Here is a 20,369-nt window from a genome sequence, read left to right on the forward strand (position 1 = left end):
TGGTAAGTATCCCCGCCTGTCACGTGGGAGACTGGGGCTCGATTCCCCGACGGGGAGGCTGTTTTTTTTATCTATCACCTACAGTAGAAATCTAATGTGATTGTATTATAAAATTGTGGCATAACAAAAGATCATCATAGTGTATCTTGCATGACCTCAAATTTGTTGTTGTGAACGATATAGGGCCATATTCAATTAGAGGCGAAAAGTCTGAGGTCGGACTTTTCGCCATCATCGCCGTTTTTCCAGGGGATAAAGTATCAGGCGCACGCCCGCTTATCTCCGTATTCAATTAGGAATTGGCAAAAACAGGACCCGGCGGAAAGGTAAGTATCGAAAAGTCCTGTCACTTTTTGGGGAAATCAGCCTGTCAACCCCCAAAAGATGGTCTGACATGGGGTATCACTATGGGTACCCCCGAATTGGCCAGCTAAAGGTATTTGGGCTTTTCAAACGGTGTCGGCAGGTGCTTTTATGCGCCTTTGTAAAGGTGGTGAAGTATAGCACTTAGCTTTATTTTATTGGGAAAAAACTAGTCCCATCAAATTTGGTGTACATGAAAACGGGTGCAAGGATCTTTTTAAGTCCCTAAAGTGATTTTTTTAAATTCCAAGGGGTGCAGGGTACTTTTTTAAAGTCTGCAGCCCAAAACCCCAATTCTGCACTTTTTTTCACCAAAACTTATCGCAATTTTTTAACAAAAACTTTTCGCACCTGCGAAAAGTCTTTGAAATTACAAAAGGTGGATAAGTGAAAATGGCGAAAATGACATCATTGGCGATAAATTATCGCTGATAATGGACTTTTAACCTCTAATTGAATATGGCCCATAGTGTATATTTTCCACATATACACATCATATAAAGTACTTTTAAACATTATTTCTTTTCTTTTATAATTCTTGAAAAGTGCCGGCCATTTTGCTTTGTCACTGTTTTACATAGAGCTGATGCTATTTTGACCCCACAGGAAAAAAAAAAAAATTTTTAATATCTTGTTTGTTTAAAAATCAATTATTTATTTATTTGAAGATCTGTTTATGGCATTCCAAATGCAAAATGTCATAATATCTCTTTGATCCATATAAATGGTTATGCACAGAGGAAACATAAATCTAACTCTGGCCCGTACGGGGATCGAACCCGCGACCTTGGCGTTATTAGCACCACGCTCTAACCAACTGAGCTAACCGGCCATTAGATACAGGTATGCTATTGCGGCAGTTTGTGGCTATTGCACTTTTAAAGAATTAGAAAAATGTTTAAAAGAACTGTTCATTTATATGATGTGTATATGTGGAAAATGTACATTATATCGTTCATAACAACAAAAATAAGGTCATGCAATATAAACTATGATGATCTTTTGTTATGCCACATATAATAATAAAATCACATTAAATTTGCACTGTAAGTGATAAATAAAAAAAACAAAACATCAGCCTCCCCGTCGGGGAATCGAACCCCGGTCTCCCGCGTGACAGGCGGGGATACTTACCACTATACTAACGAGGACTAGCTGTATGCCAGTCTGCAAGGAAAGTCCACAACTAAAACGACAATAGAATTCCATCTCTAGGTGATGTTACATTGTATCACATGAATCACGGCACTAATCCAGCTGCATGGACCTCAGGAGAGTGAGGTCTGACATAGAACACAGATAGAATAGAGCAGCGTTCCTCTATCATCATTCCCCAGCTACTTAATTGCTTTGTGCAGAGTACAATGTGTAACACTGTCGCCGCCATGTGTCTGCTTTACATTGCTAGCAGAGCTTTATCAAAAACAAATAAATAATCACTTTGTCCTTATAATAGGCAAATATGTGATCATTTATAACTATCAGATGTACAGGTTGGCGGGTCCCATTATAACGACTGACTGGGGTGATTGTTTTCCTCTCACATGTGTCTGTAATCCATAGAAAACACTATTCTGATTATTCTTCTACTCATTTTGTTCCCAGTCATTTGTAAAAGCTCATCACACTGCAAAAGATAGACTGATATTTTATTCTACAAACCTCCAAAATGTTTACAGAAAAATAAATAAAGTTCCCATTTAACGTTTGCACTAAGAGTTTTTACAAAGTGTACCTGTAAAAAAAAAAAAAAATTATCAGCCTCCCCGTCGGGGAATCGAACCCCGGTCTCCCGCGTGACAGGCGGGGATACTTACCACTATACTAACGAGGAGTTGCTTGCTCAGGCTCATCACCATGGTGTCTCCATAAAGAACTAATATGTATCTACCATGGATTTCTTTGGCTCTAACCGTACAGGAAGACTGGCTGGAGACACGAGCAGATTAGTATCAGAGAGGTACTATTAGCATAGTGCAGTACTGCTGCCTGAGGCTGTCAGTGATTTGCTGATTAGGAGGGAGAGGAAGCAGAGACAGACAGAGAGGGAACACAGAGTGAGGGAGTTGTGTACAGGGTTTCCTAAATACCGCTCAGCACAAAGCTCAGCTGTTTTGTATTGAAGTTAGTACGCATAACTGAGGACAAGGAAACACAGCAGGCAGTATGATTCTAAACCAATAGTATAGTAGGGAATGGATTTTAGTTTTTTCTGTCACTTCCTCTCTCAGCTGCTTGTGTAACCATTGCATAGTGCAGGGGCTCTGCTCAACAGACTAAGCTGTGGCAAAAACAGAGGTAATATATGATTTCTATTTTGTTCAAACTGTGTTTCTATCATTTGTAGATGCTTTTGGACAGGAATATGCCACTACATTTAGCAAATGGAATGTGAATATGTTAAAATTGAATTCACTTTGCGACCATTGAGGTGAACTGAATCTCCCCCTATGTTTGTATTTAACAGTTTAGTACAAACAAAGGGGGAAATTCAATTCTCTTCGAAGGCTGCAAAGTGAGTCACGGTATGGGTGGGACGAAGGCGCTTTGCGACCAGTAACATCTCTAATTTTTCCTTGCACCGCCATAGAGGTGTGCAGAAAATTAGCGATGTTCTGTTAACTGAGTGCCCCATTTATTAGTAAGTCTTAATACCAGCGGCATATTTTATTTAGTATTGCTGTGATACTAACCCATCTTGTTTTCAACATTCGTTACCTCTCCGGCGACATCCAGCGTCCTCCATCTCCTCAGTGGTATCTTCCGCTCTGTTGCTGGCAGCCTATCTCTGCCAGTGACGGGCTGTTCTGTCATGCGCATGCGCAATGGCCAGTCTGTACATGCTTATGACTCCACCTGACGGGGATTCGGCAATTCCCGGAAGACTTTGCTATAGCCGGAATGGCTGTACTGGCCGGGTCCCCATTCACTCTTGCCATTTGTTGATTAACATTGTATCTGTTGCAGTGGGGGAGTGATAACTACCTCCTCCGGTGATCCCTGCCCGAGCACACGGCGCATAAGCCTAGTGCTAATGTGCTGTATCTCACTTCCCGGCTGGCTCCATTGGGCATACGCAAGATCTCACAAGCATCACGAGATCTCAGTGCAGCCCAGAGCCCAGCAGCCGCCACAGCAGGGACAGTGGGGACCCTTCTGTGGTGATAGTGGAATGACAGCTGCAGCAGTTAATATCGATAGCTGCAGCTATCGGAACGGTCAGTGCCAATGACCGTTCATACACTTGGTGGCACATCAGCACGCTATCTTGTAGATAGCAGCGCTGATAGTGACAGGGGCTTATAGCGCCTCTGTCATTTTCCACCCAACCCCACATTAATACATGAGGGGGAAGTGGTATCAGCGCACATATTGTGCGCTGATACCACTCCTCCCCCATATCACCGGGTCATACATCTCCCACTATGTTTCTTATATTTTAAGCATGATTAGCTTTTACAAATAATAGCTCCCATCAGGATTTAACTCATTGGAACAAACCTAATGGGTGGCTAATCGTAATATAATATTGGCCTTCTAAGGAAATGATTACTGTATGTTTTATTGTAGATGCTGGTAAAATTTGATGACGTGGCAATCTATTTCTCCAAAGAGGAGTGGAGATATTTAGGCAAAGGACAGAAGAAATTGTACAAAGATATGATGATGGAAAATTATCAGATGCTCTGCTCTGTTGGTGAGTAGGTAACGCAGGCCATATACCTCATAATCATGCAAACCACCCGATCCTATAACTGGTTTGAACGATTATCGTTCAGTATATGGACCTGAATGATAATGGTTCACAGCCTGAAAATGGCTTAAAACGGTCTGGATCGTTTGGTTATCAAACCTGTCTGATCAATGTTCACTCGGATTAGTGGGACATTGCTCCTTCCATCCTCCATGTTGGTTGGTCAGCTGCACTATTGTGCAGTCAATGGCCAGCTTTAGGGGCCTATTTATCAATGAGTTCTATCATGCGCAACGAGTGATAAAACTTGTTGCATATGATAAATGGTGCTCCAGCCAATCTGCTCTTAACTGTCATCTGTTTGAAAATTGACAGTTAGGAGCTGATTGGCTTGGGCACCATTTATCATATGCAACACGTTTTATCACTCGTTGCGTATGATAAAACTCGTTGATAAATAGGCCCCTATGTCAGATGTTTGAGTCCAATCTGAACATGAGACAGTAATGAATGCTTTCAGTGTTGTTCATTTTTATGACCTAAGATGGAACACTTTACCATACATAACATGACATTTTTGTAAAGTTGCTGCTGCATATTTGTGTGTGAATGAACATGTGGATCTAGGCTGTTATTGACTGCTTTAGTGTTCAGCGCAACACCTACATGGATGTATTCAGTATATATAGTAGGTTACACCCTACACAATTAAATCCTTATCCATTCTCAAGCCCTGCTGTACTTATTCCCATACTCTCATATCTCAACTTTCTGACATTTTAATTGTCCTGCTCAGCAAAGTGTGTGTGTGTATATGTGTGCCTTTATTAATGCATATATAAATTTTTGCATAGTAGCCTGGCCATATATTTCAATCTACACACCGTATAACACATACTGTATATAACATTGGATTAATTGCTTTTTATATTATACTCTTATTTAGGAACCGTTATTCACTGGGTCGCTAGCTATTGTGCCGGCACTGCAGAGGTTTCTTTTTCCTCTCTTCCCCCACCTTCCCATTTCCATCCCCCGTCTCCCTTGCGCTCTTTCTCTCCCTCTCCATCTATCTCTCACATGTGTCTCTCTTCTTCCTCCGTTTTTCTCTCTCCCTTCCTTATCTCTTTCTCCTACCATCAGAACTCTGTAGCAGATACAATTGCCGGTAAATAGTAGATAATTCTAGGTTTTATCTCATGCTTTACATTTAAATCCTCTCCTCATCCATCCCGTCCCGCTGTTCCTAAGTTTGTCTCTCCTCCTCACCCCTCACCATGTGTCTCCAGTAGTCAGAGAGCCGCAAGTACTAATGAGATGGTGAGTGTGCATGGTTTAAGGCTGAAGCTTCCTCGCTTTATGACTATTTTAGTGAGGTCTGAGTGTGGGGTTGTGAACTGTTTCGGCTCACGGGACCTTTTCCTCCGGCAGGGGACCAGGAGAACTGCATGGGATGGATGGGGGCCTTCTCTCCGATGGGGTACAGAGGCAGATGCCGATGTCGAAAAATTCTTCCTCCAGGCTAGGGGAATTTGCTGTGTCCTTCAGGCAGCCAGCGAGAGCTTTGAGGGGAGAGGGTGTGGCCTCCCTCCAGACCTCTAACTACCCTTTCACACTTAGGGCCCTATTTATTAATATTATTTTTACTAAAAATGCTTTCACAGCCTTTTCACATTATTTTAGTATCACATCAATTTATTAAAGGGCAATTTCAATTTCATGAAAAACTACTCTATGCTCTTTAATTCGCATATTTTTAGTATGCTGATCGCGTTTCCCATACTTCTAATGGGAAATGCGACTTGCCTGAGATTTACTAAAAATATATTGGTAAAAAAATCCCGGGAGAAGCCCTGTGATAATAACGCCACCTGGAGATGGTGTTATCCAGGGTTTCTCCCAGTTCCCCTAACTCCTGCTTTGCTCTGAGAGATCCTCTGTGATCAGTTTTGTAGTCTAAATAGACAACAAGCTGATTACTGTAAAAGTAAAAAAAAAGAATTAAAAAAAAAAAAAAACATTTACCTTCATCCAGGGACTGGTGATCGGTGCTCCGATGATGTCCTCTGGGGCTTCGGTGAGCTGGTGACCCTAGAGCAGCTGACCGGGGTCACAGTGCAGGAGACAGAAGAGCAGCTGACCGGAGCCACAGAGGACATCAACGGATCACAGAGGTAAGTGTAAGTGACTTGGGTTCGGCAGTGCATGCACTGACACCTCACTGTATTTTTTGCAAAAAATACAGTGAGACGACTGTGGAGGGGATTCGCAGCTTGCAATAAAGCTCTGTCTCTGCAAGGGTTTTTTAATAAATCCCTGCAATCTTTTCTAAATTTGCAATGTGAATTTAGGCAAAAATATCACTCTATAACTGCATTGTAGATGCGGATTGTAGTAAATAGGGCTCAAAGAGCAAAAACCCGGGTTTTTTCATGTGAACGCGTATCAACTGGTTATATGCTATGTGTGAATGCAAACAACCTGGGACCAAGTCCTGGGTCCACGACTTTGCTCTTCACCAGGGTCTGGGCTGAGACCCGGACATTTGCTGGGTTGATAGGCCCGGCAAATCAACCCGACAAATTCCTGGACCTTAAGTCTGAAAGGGGCATTATTGATTTGCATCAGATGAACTTTAAGCCCGTTGTATGATAGAGTCCTGTACTGTGGATCACAAATTCATCAGCCTTAATAGGACACATTCTGTCGATCTAGATATCTAATTTCTCTGTCTAGAACAGTTGCATGCTACATTGTTATTGATGTTGCTTCTGTCATCTGCAGGCGGGGTTAATATTAAGCCAAAACTGATATCTGCTCTGCAGAGAGGAAAAGCGTTGTGGTATGTCCAGGATGATCACAAAGGAGGAAAACAAAATATTTGTAACAATACCTGTACAGGTAAATAAGCACCTGTAAAACGAGGTTCAAATTCATTAACATAATATATAAATTCCTAGAACAGAGGTAGGCAACGTGTGGCACGCCTGCTGCTCTGGAACTACATATCCCAGCATGCTCTGCCACAGTTTTAGCATGCCCAAACAGCAAAACTGTTGCAGTGCATGCTAGGATGTGTAGTTCCACAGCTGCTGGAGTGCCACACATTGTTTACCCCTGGTTTTGAAAATGTTCTCTCTTCTTACGACAGTATCAGCAGCGCACATTATTGTGCCATAGCAACAACACTGCACTGGTTCCTTTACCTCTGTCATTGAGAAGGCAGTGTCATAATTATTCTGAAGTAATTGAACATGGCTAACTAACCTAGCAATTATCCATCTAATATCAACTACCTGTACACAAATAAGCTCATAGTACTTATACATTACTTTATCATTCATGTTAAAATGGAGCAAACACTACGTATTAGTCTAATTTGATACTTAGGGGGTCATTCAGACCCGCTCGCAAGCGGGTCGATGTTCCCCACAGCGCATGCAAACGACGGAGGGAGCTCCGTCGTGCGCATGCGCGAGACCCGGGGAGCGACGGGCTTTCCATCGCTCCGGGTCTCGCACCAAAGGGGGCGTGCTGTCGATCTTGATTGACAGCACGCCCCCTTTGGTGGGCGTGCCGGGGGCGTGCCTGGGAGACGGAGGCGTTCCCATGGAACGCCTACCGTCTGAAGCCGGCCCCACTGACATCACTAGTGATGTCAGTGGGAGTGATTTTGGCTCTGATAGAGCCAAAATCACTCCAGGGCTTGTGGGAGGGAGACCCTACCACAGGGTCTCCGTCGCAAGTCCGATGGTCGCGATGGTCAAGACCATCGCGACCATCTTTTTGGCCGCTCGCATATGCTGTGGGTGGTCACCCACAGCTATACGAGCGGCCAGGAGGCCCCTCCATTTTCATGGAGGAGGGCCCTGATTCAGAGCGAGCGCTCTGGTCAGAGCGTTCAGCTCTGAATCAGGCCCTTAGTCCTCATGTGCAGTAACAGATATCAAATATCATAATTGTACCGTGTAAGAAATGTGTGTAGTGGTTTAGTGTTTCTTCCCATGCACAAATTGTCTGATCAACTAAGCTGTTTGATATTCATTTGCATAATCACTGTAAATGTAATGATAGGTTCTGCAATATTATTACCTTATTGTACTCTGCTAAGGTCGAAACATTGCCTGCACCACATTCGGTAACACTAAGGAAAGCTGCCAATGTCAGTAAGGGGTGGTGATATCCGTTCTAGCTGGAAAAACAAATAACCACATACTTGAAAAAAGAGTGATTACTTAGATCTAAAATGTAGTTCCTCAAAATGTCTTTTCATTTGGTTTAATAGGAACATTACTGTGCACTACATTGTTACCAAGTTGTCCAAATACTTGTTGTTATAATTCCAAGCTACTATTGATTCAAATAAGAATTCTCCATCTCTACAATTTCTCAGATTAATTAAATATATATTTAATGTAAATAAATTCATAGTATATATTAATCCTGGACCAAAATAGTATTGTCAAGTGACTAAAAGGGCCTAAATTGTTATTGGGCTCTGGGCCTGATTCAGAGTCGGACGCTATTTGCGCTCGCTCGTTCAGAAAAAAGGGGTAGCTATTCAAATGAACCGTTCGCTCTTTGCGGTCTGTTCACGCCTCTAGGTCTGAACGAGCGAACAAAACTTGCGGTCGTTTTTTGGAAAACTACGCCCCCTGGCCGCTCGCATCCTACGTCATGTCCGCTATTTATTAGATTAATCGAGTACATCGACCAGCGTATGAACTGCTCGCTATTCTTGTGGTTGGTTTTTCCTACCACAATCTTGCGAGCAGTTCTGACTATAAAATAACCCAGTGACGTGGTCAATGACGCTGCTGTATTAATTATGCACACCCATAAAACGCCCGTTTTGACCTTTAAGAACGCCTGCGTTCTGATCTCCACTCCCCGTTTTCAAGCACCTTCCCCTGTTACCACCCACATACGCCTCCTCCTGTCACTCAAAATAGCAGGCATTCGCTATTTAGCGAACAAACGATTTTCGGCCGCACTGACTGGTTCGCACATGCATATTACGATCCGTACGCATGCGCAGTTGTGCAAACATCGCTCGGAACGAACGAGCGGCCGCTTACGAGCGGCTCTGAATCAGGCCCTCTGTTTCGCCACCTCTTGTTCAAGCTTTTTCCTGCAGGAACCTTTTCATCACCTGATTGTTTCTCATCTCTACAAGTGGGATGTAGTTGGCATCCCGACTTTCAGGATGCTGGTGCCGGAATTCCAACATCAGCAACCCGAGCACTGGCATCCCGACTGTAAGTATTTGGGTTAGGGTTAGGCACTAGGGGGAAGGTTATGGTTGGAGGGGATTTAAGTTTAGGCTGCAGGAGGGGTGGGTTAGGTTTAGGCTGCGTGGGGGTTAGGGGTATGCTGGGTACACACTGGCAGATATATTGGCTGGTCAATTAATCGGCCAATATATGTTGTGCCCGTCGGCCAGTATGTACAGACGATATGTCTGTGAACGACGTCGTTTACAAACATTGCGTCGGCTGTGCTACACCGCCAATGCCAAATATATATGCAGATATATTGGGGCATCGTGCTGTGTGTACGGGCGGTTAGACAACTGCCCGTACACTTGCTTCAGAGGCCGCTGGGCGGGGGAGGCGACACTTGGGTCCGGCAGTGGGACTTGCAGCCAAAAGACAGATAATGGTTGTTCAGTGTGTATGAATAATAATCATCTGAAGATATATCTGTTAGGTGTGTAGCCAGCTTAAGTGTTAGTATACTTACCTGCAGGTGTCGGCATTCTCCCCTAGTCAGGATTCTGGGTGCTGTGATCCTGAGCACCGGTATCCCATACCCAACCACTACAAGCTAATACTTGTACAACAATATAGTTTCATACGATTACTGGAGATTTGTTTTAAACATATTGTCAAGTGCTCTCTAGTGGACTCTAGTATTGTAAGGGGTGCATTCAATTCTTATATGGGAAATTAGCTCCTTAAGCACAAGGAAATGATTCAATATTCGCGACAAGCCAAGGCTGCATTTATTTCTGCATGCAGTGGTGTGAGCAGAATTCGCCTTAAGTAGGGCTTGGGGACTGGTCGTGAGTGTTGGGGACACCTTAGCATGGGAACTAAATCTGTTCATTTACATGTAAAATAGTTGCCGATGTGAATTAATTGAACACTGTACTGTAGCTCTCAGAGCTGAATTCCCTCTTATCAACTGAATAGTCCACTAAGGGGTCTATGTATTAATAATCGCGGAACTGCCGCAATTATCTATTCCTATCGCAGGGGATATTTTCATGTTTAATGAAAATATCCCAGCTATGTACAAAGGGGAACATGCGGTAACCACTGTCCCTGCAAGGTATAACCCCGGCAAATTGTAGAAAGCTTTCACATTTGTGAAAGACTTCTTTTGTGGAAGCTGCGTAGTGTCAGGTTCCGGAGCTGGTTGGGCTCTCTCCTGCCCCTGGAGCCCCCATAGGCTTAAAGCAATTTACACCAACTGAAGATGGTGTAAACTGCTGGGGCTAAACTCCAAAAAGCTTTGCATTTTGGAGTTTAGTTCATAGGGGTCTGATCGTAGTCCCCATTGATAATAATGGGGACTGCGATCTGCAGTGCTAATTAGCACTTTGCTGGAGATTCCTGTGAAATCTCTTTCATTGTGCCATTAGTACATAGGAACAATACATAAAATTATGGAGAAACTGTAGTTTCTGCATAATTTTATGTAACAAACAGCTTGCTACATAGGCCCTTAAGTGTTATATAGCACATGGCAGGGCTCTGTGCTGATGGAGAGGACAAATACAGCATATACACTTTCTTTTAACGTCTGGTCAAATATTCTCCTAAGTTAGAAAATTACGTGAAGACTGACCATTTTTCTTATGGCAATGACTACGTATTCTGTGCCTGAATATGGATATATCAAGTCAGCTAATGATGGTCATTTATGAGTTGAGTCATTTAGATATTTTACAACTGCAGCTTATGATTTTCTTTCTATAACTGTGTATTTCATCTATTTCCCACAGGAGATTCTACGATTGTTAGTTCTAGTAACCCAAATGAAATGTGCTCTCCGGAATATAGAGTGGAAGGCGCATATTCTCATAAAGAACAAGTGTCAAAGAAAGCATGCAAACTAAAGAAGGAAGAAAAACATGTAAAACTGCATAGAATAATGTATAGAATGAATATGTACAATGCATGTGTGTGCTTGTAATGTCATGATCTTAATCATTATTATTATTATGCAATTGCATAGTGTTCTTTATTCAGCATATGCTGTGGGTAAGGGAATAAGAGCCACGTTCTTCTATAAAATGTGGTGTTTATGCCAGTTCTGCCAACTAGTGATATTTAAATTTTTTGTGACCCACAGCTTCCATGGCGATTGTCACAAATGGTCACTCGCTTAAGCCAGTGTGAACCTGGGCATGATAAAAGCACAACCAAAAACAGCCACCAGGTCTGTCTAAAATGAGAATAAAATTCTCAATTTCTGCCACCACCAGTTTTGGTGCTGAACTCTTACAGATAGCCTTATTTAATATCTACCATTAAACTTTGTCATACTGTTGAGTGACCATATTTTGTGGTTTGTGTTTGAGAAATTTGGCTTCAATTTGATCATATACTGTATTTGGCACTTCTGTATTCACACTTACCTGAGCTGCACAATATTGGTATCAATCTCTCCTTTCACTGTCATATGGAACCTGACAGGTCTTTGTCCCACTGTTTATAAGCCCAATAAATAGAACCATTGATGTTTCTGGTATCTGTGCTCATGTTGCCTTTGAACTTTTAGATGTAGATTTTCTTGAATAGGACATTTTGCTCGATGATGATGATCAGGGTTGGTTGGAGGATGTTTACAGTGCCCTTCAATATGATATAGTCGAAAATACGAATTATATTATACTGTACAGTTTTAGAGACTGGTTGATATTTTGAGAGTCACCAACCTAATAAAGAAATTATGTGAGAGTTATTAAGTAAATAAACTGTAAGGAAATCCTGAGTGTCATTCTCAAAGTTGCAATACCAGCCAGAGTTAGGCTGATACAATTGAAGTTTGTACGGGATGAGACTCTTCATTTCATCAGTGGCTCTGGTGTATGAATACCCTTGGCTGCTGTTTTGGCATGACATGGTGTGGTTTAGATTAGCCTCTGACTTTTTTGAAAGAATGCGGGAATGTTCCTTAGTGATAATAAGTAAAAGAGCCCAACCCTAGCCTAACTCAAACTATATAACCATCTTCTTGTCTCCCCAATTTCCGAAATGTGAGAACCTTCGCAGCGACACTTTAATTTATACCTGTACAAACATGAAGAAAAAGTTTCTTGCCTTATTGTGTTGAGGAAACTTGATGCACTCTACTTTTGGGATATAACGGCAGAGTACCACTTGTGTTTTCTGTAGATGCTAAGTGGCTAAACATTTGTTTATTTACAGTCAGGTGCATAAATATTGGGACATTGACATAATTTTCAAATTTTGGCCTCTATTCACCACCACAATGGCTTTGAAATGAAACAAACAAGATGTGGTTTAACTGCAGTATTTCAGATTTAATTTGAGGGTAATTACATCCAAATCAGGTGAACGGTGTAGGAATTACAACAGTTTCAATATGTGCCTCCACTTTTTAAGGGGCCAAAAGTAATGGGACAAACTAAACAATCCTAAATCTAACTTTTACTTTTTAATACTTTGTTGCAAATCCTTTGCAGGCAATTACAGCCTGAAGTCTGGAACGCATAGACATCACCAGACGCTGGGTTTCATCCCTGGTGATGCTCTGCCAAGCCTCTACTGCAAATGTCTTCAGTTCCTACTTGTTCTTGGGGCATTTTCCCTTCAGTTTTTTCTTCAGCAAGTGAAATGCATGCTCAATCAGATTCAGGTCAGGGGATTGACTTGGCCATTGCATAATATTCCACTTTTAAGCCTTAAAAAACTCTGTTTGCTTTTGCAGTATTCTTTGGGTCATTGTCCATCTGCACTGTGAAGCGCCATCCAGTGAGTTCTGAAACATTTGACTGAATATGAGCATATAATATTGCCCGAAACACATTGATTCTGCTGCTTTTGTCAGCAGTCACATCATCAATAAATACAAGGGAACCAGTTCCATTGGCAGCCATACATGCCCATGCCATGACACTACCACCACCATGCTTCACTGATGAGGTGGTATGTTTTGGATCATGAGCAGTTCCTTTCCTTCTCCATACTCTTCTCTTCCCATCACTCTGGTACAAGTTGATCTTGTCTCATCTGTCCATAGGATGTTGTTCCAGAACTGTAATGGCTTTTTTAGATGTTGTTTGGCAAACTCTTATCTGGTCTTCCTGTTTTTGTGGCTCACCAATGGTTTACATCTTGTGGTGAACCCTCTATATTCACTCTTCTGAAGTCTTCTCTTGATTGTTGACTTTGACACATATACACCTATCTCCTGGAGAGTGTTCTTGATTTGGCCAACTGTTGTGAAGGGGTTTTTCTTCACCATGGAAATAATTCTTCTGTCATCCACCACAGTTGTTTTCCGTGGTCTTCCGGGTCTTTTGATGTTGCTGAACTCTCCGGTGCGTTCTTTCTTTTTAAGAATGTTCCAAACAGTTGATTTGGCCACACCTAATGTTTTTGCTATCTCTCTGATGGGTTTGTTTTGATTTTTCAGCCTAATGATGGCTTGCTTCACTGATAGTGACAGCTCTTTGGATCTCATATTGAGAGTCGACAGCAACTGATTCCAAATGCATATGTCACACCTAGAATCAACTCCAGACCTTTTACCTGTTTAATTGATAATGAAATAATGAGGGAATAGCCCACACCTGTCCATGAAATAGCTTTTGATTTGATAGTCCCATTACTTTTGGCCCCTTAAAAAGTGGAAGGCACATATAGAAACCATTGTAATTCCTACACCGTTCACCTGATTTGGATGTAATTACCCTCAAATTAAATCTGAGAGTCTGCAGTTAAAGCACATCTTGTTTGTTTCATTTCAAAGCCATTGTGGCGAATAGAGGCCAAAATATGGAAATTCTGTCAATGTCCCAATATTTATGCACCTGACTGTAGGTGCTGCATTTATGGATGCATGAAATAGAACACTGCTTAGAGTGTAAACTCTAGAATGAGAAATGACGATGCATGCCAAAGGTCACAAAATACAATTGCTGAACCCTTTCTTCATTCCTTAATGAAAGCAACTGGCACTGCAATGGCACATGGCTACTCTCATTGTGGGAAGTTCAAGCTCCAAGTGGAGTGGTGCCTACGCCCCAGGCACAAGCTCCAGGCAGCAGCACTGCCACTACTCTGTTGGCACTGGTATTTGTCTCCCTTGAACAGTACCCTGCAATCCGAAGAGCTGCCCAAGAACCCTCCCATCTGAATATTGCAGAAGACAGCCAAATGTGTTAGAAATTCATAAGAACAAGTATAAGGCATTTGATAGGGCATGCATACTGAGGATTACTACGTATATTGGTCCCTGTTACATTGACCTAAATTATATTTTATTGTACATTCCATGAAGCTTGAATATCATGATGTTGCCAACATACGTTGAAAGGAAAATTATTGCTGTGTTATGTGTAACATAGTGATATAACCAGGGGCGGATTGGCAGTTAGTCACCGGGAAGTCTCCCGGGAGGCCGTCAGGACTGCGGGGCCGAGTACCGCATGTGGCCTCGCCCCCAGTAGCAGGACCGGCTAGAGGGCCGCTCAAGCGGATGAAAGGGGGCGCCACCTTATGGGGGCACAGGGTTGCTGTGCAGAGCAGAGATTACCACATGGAGGGCAGTACAACAAATTGGCAGTATTTCCCTGCCTCTGGTCTGTCCTCTCACTGGCTGAAACAGTCATTCGACTGCCGCGGAGCTACAGTATAGGTCTCGTGGGATGCTGCATCAACATCAAATGAGACTTGCTTCCAGGACTCTGCACTGCAGCCCGAATCCCTTTATCTCCTTCCCTCTGCTCACTGAACTCCACCTTAACCCTGCAGCTAGAAGCCCTCCTCCCTTGCAATGCAGCACAAAATAATCCTCCCTTTCCCCTGCAGACTGACACCCCCCCCCCCCCCTGTAGCTAGAAGGCTCCCTTCTCTGCTCCTCCCCCCTCCTTCGCCATGCAGACATAAACCCACCTTGAGCTGCAGTGCAGCCTGAATTCCCCCCCTTTTCCCTGGAGACAGAAATCCACCTTCGACTGCAGCCAGAAGCCCCCCTCCCCCTGCATTCCGAATTCCCTATTGCCCCTGCAGCTCTCTTCTCCTCTCCTCCCTGCTGCCTGTAACTTTATACAGTAGTTTCTGCAGCTGCTGCTGTTACGGTGCCCTCCTCTCATATAATACAGATAGTGGCGAAAGATATGGTGCCATTTATCCATTTACACCTGCTAGATACGAGCGGCTGTGCTGTACTTTATTTGACAAGTCGTCACAAGTGCCGCCTGTTCCTTGTATGTTAATTCCTCTTGGCTGAAGAGGTCATTTGGAGGGCATCGGACGCACTACAAATTCAACTAGTGCAGGAGTGCCGGGCCTACAACGTTTTTATATATTATATATGTTTATATAATATATACACTCATGAGCACACACACAGGGTGCTAAGTGACTGGGTGGGGGGCGCTCCCAAAATTCTTACACAGGGTGCTGCTTGACATGGAGCTGGCCCTGCCCAGTAGCACATCACTCACCATTCTTATGACAGGAGTCAGGCACTGCCCTGGCAGCCCTTCAGCAGCCTGCGGCTCGGGGGATTTCTGTTACTGTGCTTCTCTCACAAGACAGCTCCTCCAGTCAATGTGGTAGAAAGCAGATGCATGTAGTGTGTTGGGGTCTATGGGTTGGGTGGGTGTGTTCAGATGGAGGGTGGGGGAAACCTATTTGTTTTTATTGTGTAATGTCGCATTTCACTAGGGTTTTGTTAAGTATTGTGGCCCTCATGTTAGCGAACATGCTGTTGTTTCCTCCCGCTCTGCAGTGCCTCTGTACATTACAGCTTGCATTGTTTTCTGGCTGGCATTTGTGCTGATATATCCATGAAGCTTATTGTTTGCAAATTGGAGGTGTCTTCTATGGGTACAGTTTCAGTTTTTCAATTTCACATTGTCATGGTAAGTGCTGCAGCCCCTTCATCTGTGTATAGCAGTGCTATCGGGGACACACCCGTTGGGGAGTTATCACTGGGTTTCCCTTGGAAGCTGCCCAGTGGCTTTTGCTTTGAGGGTGCCTTGCTTGAGGGTCAGGGGCCCACAGGGCTGGTGCAAGGGGTGTCGGCGCCCTAGGCAAGGCTTCAGCTTACCACACCTCCTTTTATTAAATATGTATTTTTTACATATTAGATGTATTATAAGTTGGTGTGATTATTTATCCTCGATTTGTTACTAGCAACTCCTTGTACCTGCAAGGTTTTCCCCTTACATGCCCCTTTACACACTTTTTCTTCCCTCAGTTACCACACCCTGGCCACCAGTGTGCCCCACAATACCCATTATGCTTACCTGTACAACTGCCTTAACTGCAGAGGAATTGCCAGCAGTGCACTGTGTATAATGTGAAAGCAAGAATCCAGGTCAGTGAAGTCTGGCATAGACCGCCCTTGTTGCTTTTCCATCTCTGAAGCTGTCGGGCTATCATCCACCATGAATTTGAGGGGCCAGTCCAACTCGCCAGTCGCCATGGGAGGAAGAAGGAAGGATAAGATGAGTCGGCACAGCTCACTGTAAAACCTGAGCCCTTTGCCAGTGTCATGTAGTAGGAGAATGTCTCTTTTGGAGACATACATAATTTTTTTTTTCTTGGCAGACTCTACTGAACCCTCCCAGGTGCTGGCGCCCCTAGGCAGTTGCCTAATGGTACCTCCGGCCCTGGGAGTCCACCAGGTCAAATATGTTTCCCCTCTGCCTATCACAGTTTCAATCAGGACTTCTTGTATATAAAAATGCTGCTTTGAAATGATGGTAACAACAGTGACAACTAGAACCAAAATGTATATTAATTAAATAGTCTGAAACATTAGTAAATGTAATGAAATCTCTGTCGCATTCGCAGACTCTGCAGATTTTATGCGCTTTTGTTATTGTTGCTGACTTATGACCTGCCTGATGAATTGCTGATTAATATTGGGCCTGATTCAGAGATGTACACAAATCCAATGGTTTGCGTACATCTCCGATGGTGGGGCATCTGTTCAGAACATGTCCTGCATGATCGTATACAGTGCCCCTATGAGCCGCAGCCTTTTTAATGACCTTGCAAAACCATCATCATTTCCACATAAATTTACATGAAAATCTGATTAATACCCCAAAGTAAAGATTAAATGAAACTGTGCAATGTAATCCTGCTTGCACACAATCCACATAGAGACCAGCCCATGTCAAACCCACACAGGCTCCACCCACATCTTACAGCCCCATCAATAAACACCAGATGAAAGGTTAATGTTGATTATTTAATCACTGCTCTAGCCTTGCCCACCATAGATGCCTCTAGTCATAGTGATGTACTAATCCTGCCTACTTTTGTTTTGGCTCTGCCTACAGTTGATTTGGTGACGCCCATGTGAGGCCACTTCCAGAAATATTTCCAGGACACTTTTCAGGGACCCCAATCCGTCCCTGGACACAACAGTTGAGTCCTGTTATATATGTTGCACTACTCTCCATATTGCTATATTATGTACTTTATGAATTTCTGCAACATTACATGTTTAGTGCATCTTGCAAATGTATGACATTCAAATTATGATATTCATAATGTAGCATTATATTTCGACTTTATGGCAATAGCCTGATGCCCCCCAGTCATTTTCTGTTTTCTTCTTGTTTATATAAATTCATAGGTTTTGAAAGGTAACCTCTTTTAGAGAATATTTGTTTCACCTTCACCACTGTCATATATAATTGATTTTTATTCTCAGAAACTGATGTTAAGGGTTTGAGGCTGGTACTGGTCACTGAAAGCCTGCTTACAGCACAGAGAGAGAATCTCACAGCATATTGGATGTTCTCCACTGCCGCAGACAAGCTCAATTGAAGGTCATTCAATTTATTTTGTGCAACTAAGTTTAATTTCATAATCAAATCAGTAGTGGCATATAAGTAGCTCATCCATCGCAGTTATTGTTTTATCGCTGTGTCTCATTTTATTCTAGGGGGTTACTTAGTAGTAGCTCGAAGAAGGGAACTATCAATGAATTAGGGGTGAAGCATGCAGTGTTTATGAATTCAAGTCATTATTATTTTACATTTGGGGCATAAACACGCAAAGCAGTGGCTTTTGCAAACTGCTGCTTATTAAATAAACCCCCCAAGGAAGGAGTGAGCCTGATACTGGGACCATATATAAGTCCCTATCTCCAGTCAGTTTGCATTTAAATGTAGGCAGTTTGACCCCTTATAAATTTCTCTTCCACCTACCACTTTTACATAATAATGTGAAGTAAACCACAGAGACTGTCTCTGGTAGTTAGTATGGAAAGTGCTGCACAAGGTATAAATGTAGGCAGCTGGCTATCTGATTGACAGCCAGTCAGCGAGAAGCAATTTTCCACTACACATCAACTACACCTAATCAGTGATTGTGGCCAGTAAAGTGAATCCAAATGTTCTTGTTCTAACCCCAGACGTCCTGTGGAGGCTGTTACTTTGTTATTATTTTGTACATTGTTATGTTACATACATTTCCTATAATCATTCTTTGTAAATGGTAGTGAAAGTATTATGTGGAGTGTGTTTTATATTTAAAGATATTCACAGAAATGATTTATATTGGCTTGCTATGGGAGCAGCAATAGCAATGGTTACTTACTGTATGGTACTGGCCCAGGTCTGAACTGGGAGAATGGTGACAATGTCATAGAAAGGGTGTAGCAAGAAAAAGGGGAAGGTGTATCAAGCCTCGGAATTGGGAGATAAAGTGGAGTAGTAGCCCAAAGCTACCAATAATCATCTGTCATATACAGTGGTGCTTCAAAGTTTGTGAACCCTTCAGAATTTTCTGTATTTCTGCTGAAATTTGGCCTAAAACTACCTCAGATTTCCACACGTCCTAAAATCGGATAAAGAGAACCAAATCAAAAAAATTAGACAATTTTGAGGAATTTTACCCCATTCCTCCGTACAAAACAGTTTCAACTCTGTTATGTTGGTGGGTTTCCTCCCATGAACTGCTCACTTCAGGTCCTTCCACAACATTTTGATTTGGATTAAAGTCAGGACTTTGACTTGGCCATTCCAAAACTTTAACTTTATTCTTCTTTAATGACTTGTGTGCTTTGGGTCGTTATATTCTGGTATAATTCAGAATTCATTGCCCCAACAATGATGGCAAGTAGTCCGGGGCCAAATGCAGCAAAAAGGGCCCAAACCACGATACCGCCACCACCGTGTTTCACAGATGGTATGAGGTTTTTATGCTGGAATTCAGTGTTCTCCTTTCTCCAAACATAACTCTTCTCATTTAAACCAAAAAGCTCTATTTTGGACTCGTCTGTCCACAAAATATTGTTCCAATAGTTTTCTGGCTTGTCCAGGTGATCTTTAGCAAACTGCAGATGGGCAGCAATATTCTTTTTGGAGAGTAGTGGCTTTTTCCTTGCAATCCTGCCATGCACACCATTGTTGTTCAGTGTCCTTCTGATGGTGGACTCCTGAACATTAAAATTAGCTAATGTGAGAAAGGCCTTCAGTTGCTTAGAGGTTACCTTGGGTTTCTTTTTGACCTTGTGAACTATGAGACTCCTTGATCCTTGCTGGTCAACCACTCCTGGGGAGGATAATAATGGTCTGGAATTTCCTCCATTTGTACACAATCTGTCTGACTGTTGATTGCTTGAGTCCAAACTCTTTAGAAATGGTTTTGTAACCTTTTTTTGGCCTAATGAGCATCAACAACTCTTCTTCTGAGGTCCTCCAAAATCTCCTTTGTTCATGGCATGATACACTTCCACAAAAGTGTTGTGAACATCAGACTTTGATAGATCCCTGTTCTTTTAAAAAGACAGGTTGTCCACTCACACCAGATTGTCATCCTATAGATTAAAAATACCTGACTCTAATTTAACCTTCAAAATATCTATTAAGCCTAAAGGTTCACATACTTTTGCCACTCACAGATATGTGATATTGGATCATTTTCCTCAAAAAAAAATTAGCATGTCTAATTTATTTGTCTTATTTGTTTGAATTGGATCTCTTTATCTACTTTTAGGACTAGTGTGAAAATCAGAGGTAGTTTTAGGCCAAATTTCAGCAGAAATATAGAAAATTCGAAGGGTTCACAAACTTTGAAGCACCACT

The 20,369-nt window shown here is 42.5% G+C and overlaps 1 protein-coding gene and 3 non-coding genes across 4 annotated transcripts in view; 1 reads left to right on the top strand and 3 right to left on the bottom strand.

Annotated features, from left to right (window-relative positions):
* Window positions 1-1,121: 1,121 nt before the first annotated feature.
* TRNAI-AAU (transfer RNA isoleucine (anticodon AAU)) lies at window positions 1,122-1,195 on the bottom strand. The gene has a single exon. It is a non-coding gene; the product is annotated as a tRNA-Ile (tRNA).
* A 247-nt stretch (window positions 1,196-1,442) lies between these two features.
* Window positions 1,443-1,514, bottom strand: TRNAD-GUC (transfer RNA aspartic acid (anticodon GUC)). Its single transcript has one exon. It is a non-coding gene; the product is annotated as a tRNA-Asp (tRNA).
* Window positions 1,515-2,125: 611 nt separating this feature from the next.
* TRNAD-GUC (transfer RNA aspartic acid (anticodon GUC)) lies at window positions 2,126-2,197 on the bottom strand. The gene has a single exon. It is a non-coding gene; the product is annotated as a tRNA-Asp (tRNA).
* A 171-nt stretch (window positions 2,198-2,368) lies between these two features.
* Window positions 2,369-20,369, top strand: part of CHRNA5 (cholinergic receptor nicotinic alpha 5 subunit) — a 54,494-nt gene continuing 36,493 nt past the window's right edge. Inside the window, exons 1-2 of the mRNA XM_088445749.1 lie at window positions 2,369-2,661; window positions 3,934-4,060. Of these exons, the coding sequence (XP_088301875.1) occupies window positions 3,934-4,060 (127 nt within the window). The 5' untranslated portion in view covers window positions 2,369-2,661. The remainder of the gene's footprint in view (window positions 2,662-3,933; window positions 4,061-20,369) is intronic.

The sequence above is a fragment of the Taudactylus pleione genome, unplaced genomic scaffold (assembly GCF_031769625.1).
Source record: "Taudactylus pleione unplaced genomic scaffold, aTauple2 ptg000019l, whole genome shotgun sequence".
Taxonomy (NCBI): domain Eukaryota; kingdom Metazoa; phylum Chordata; class Amphibia; order Anura; family Myobatrachidae; genus Taudactylus; species Taudactylus pleione.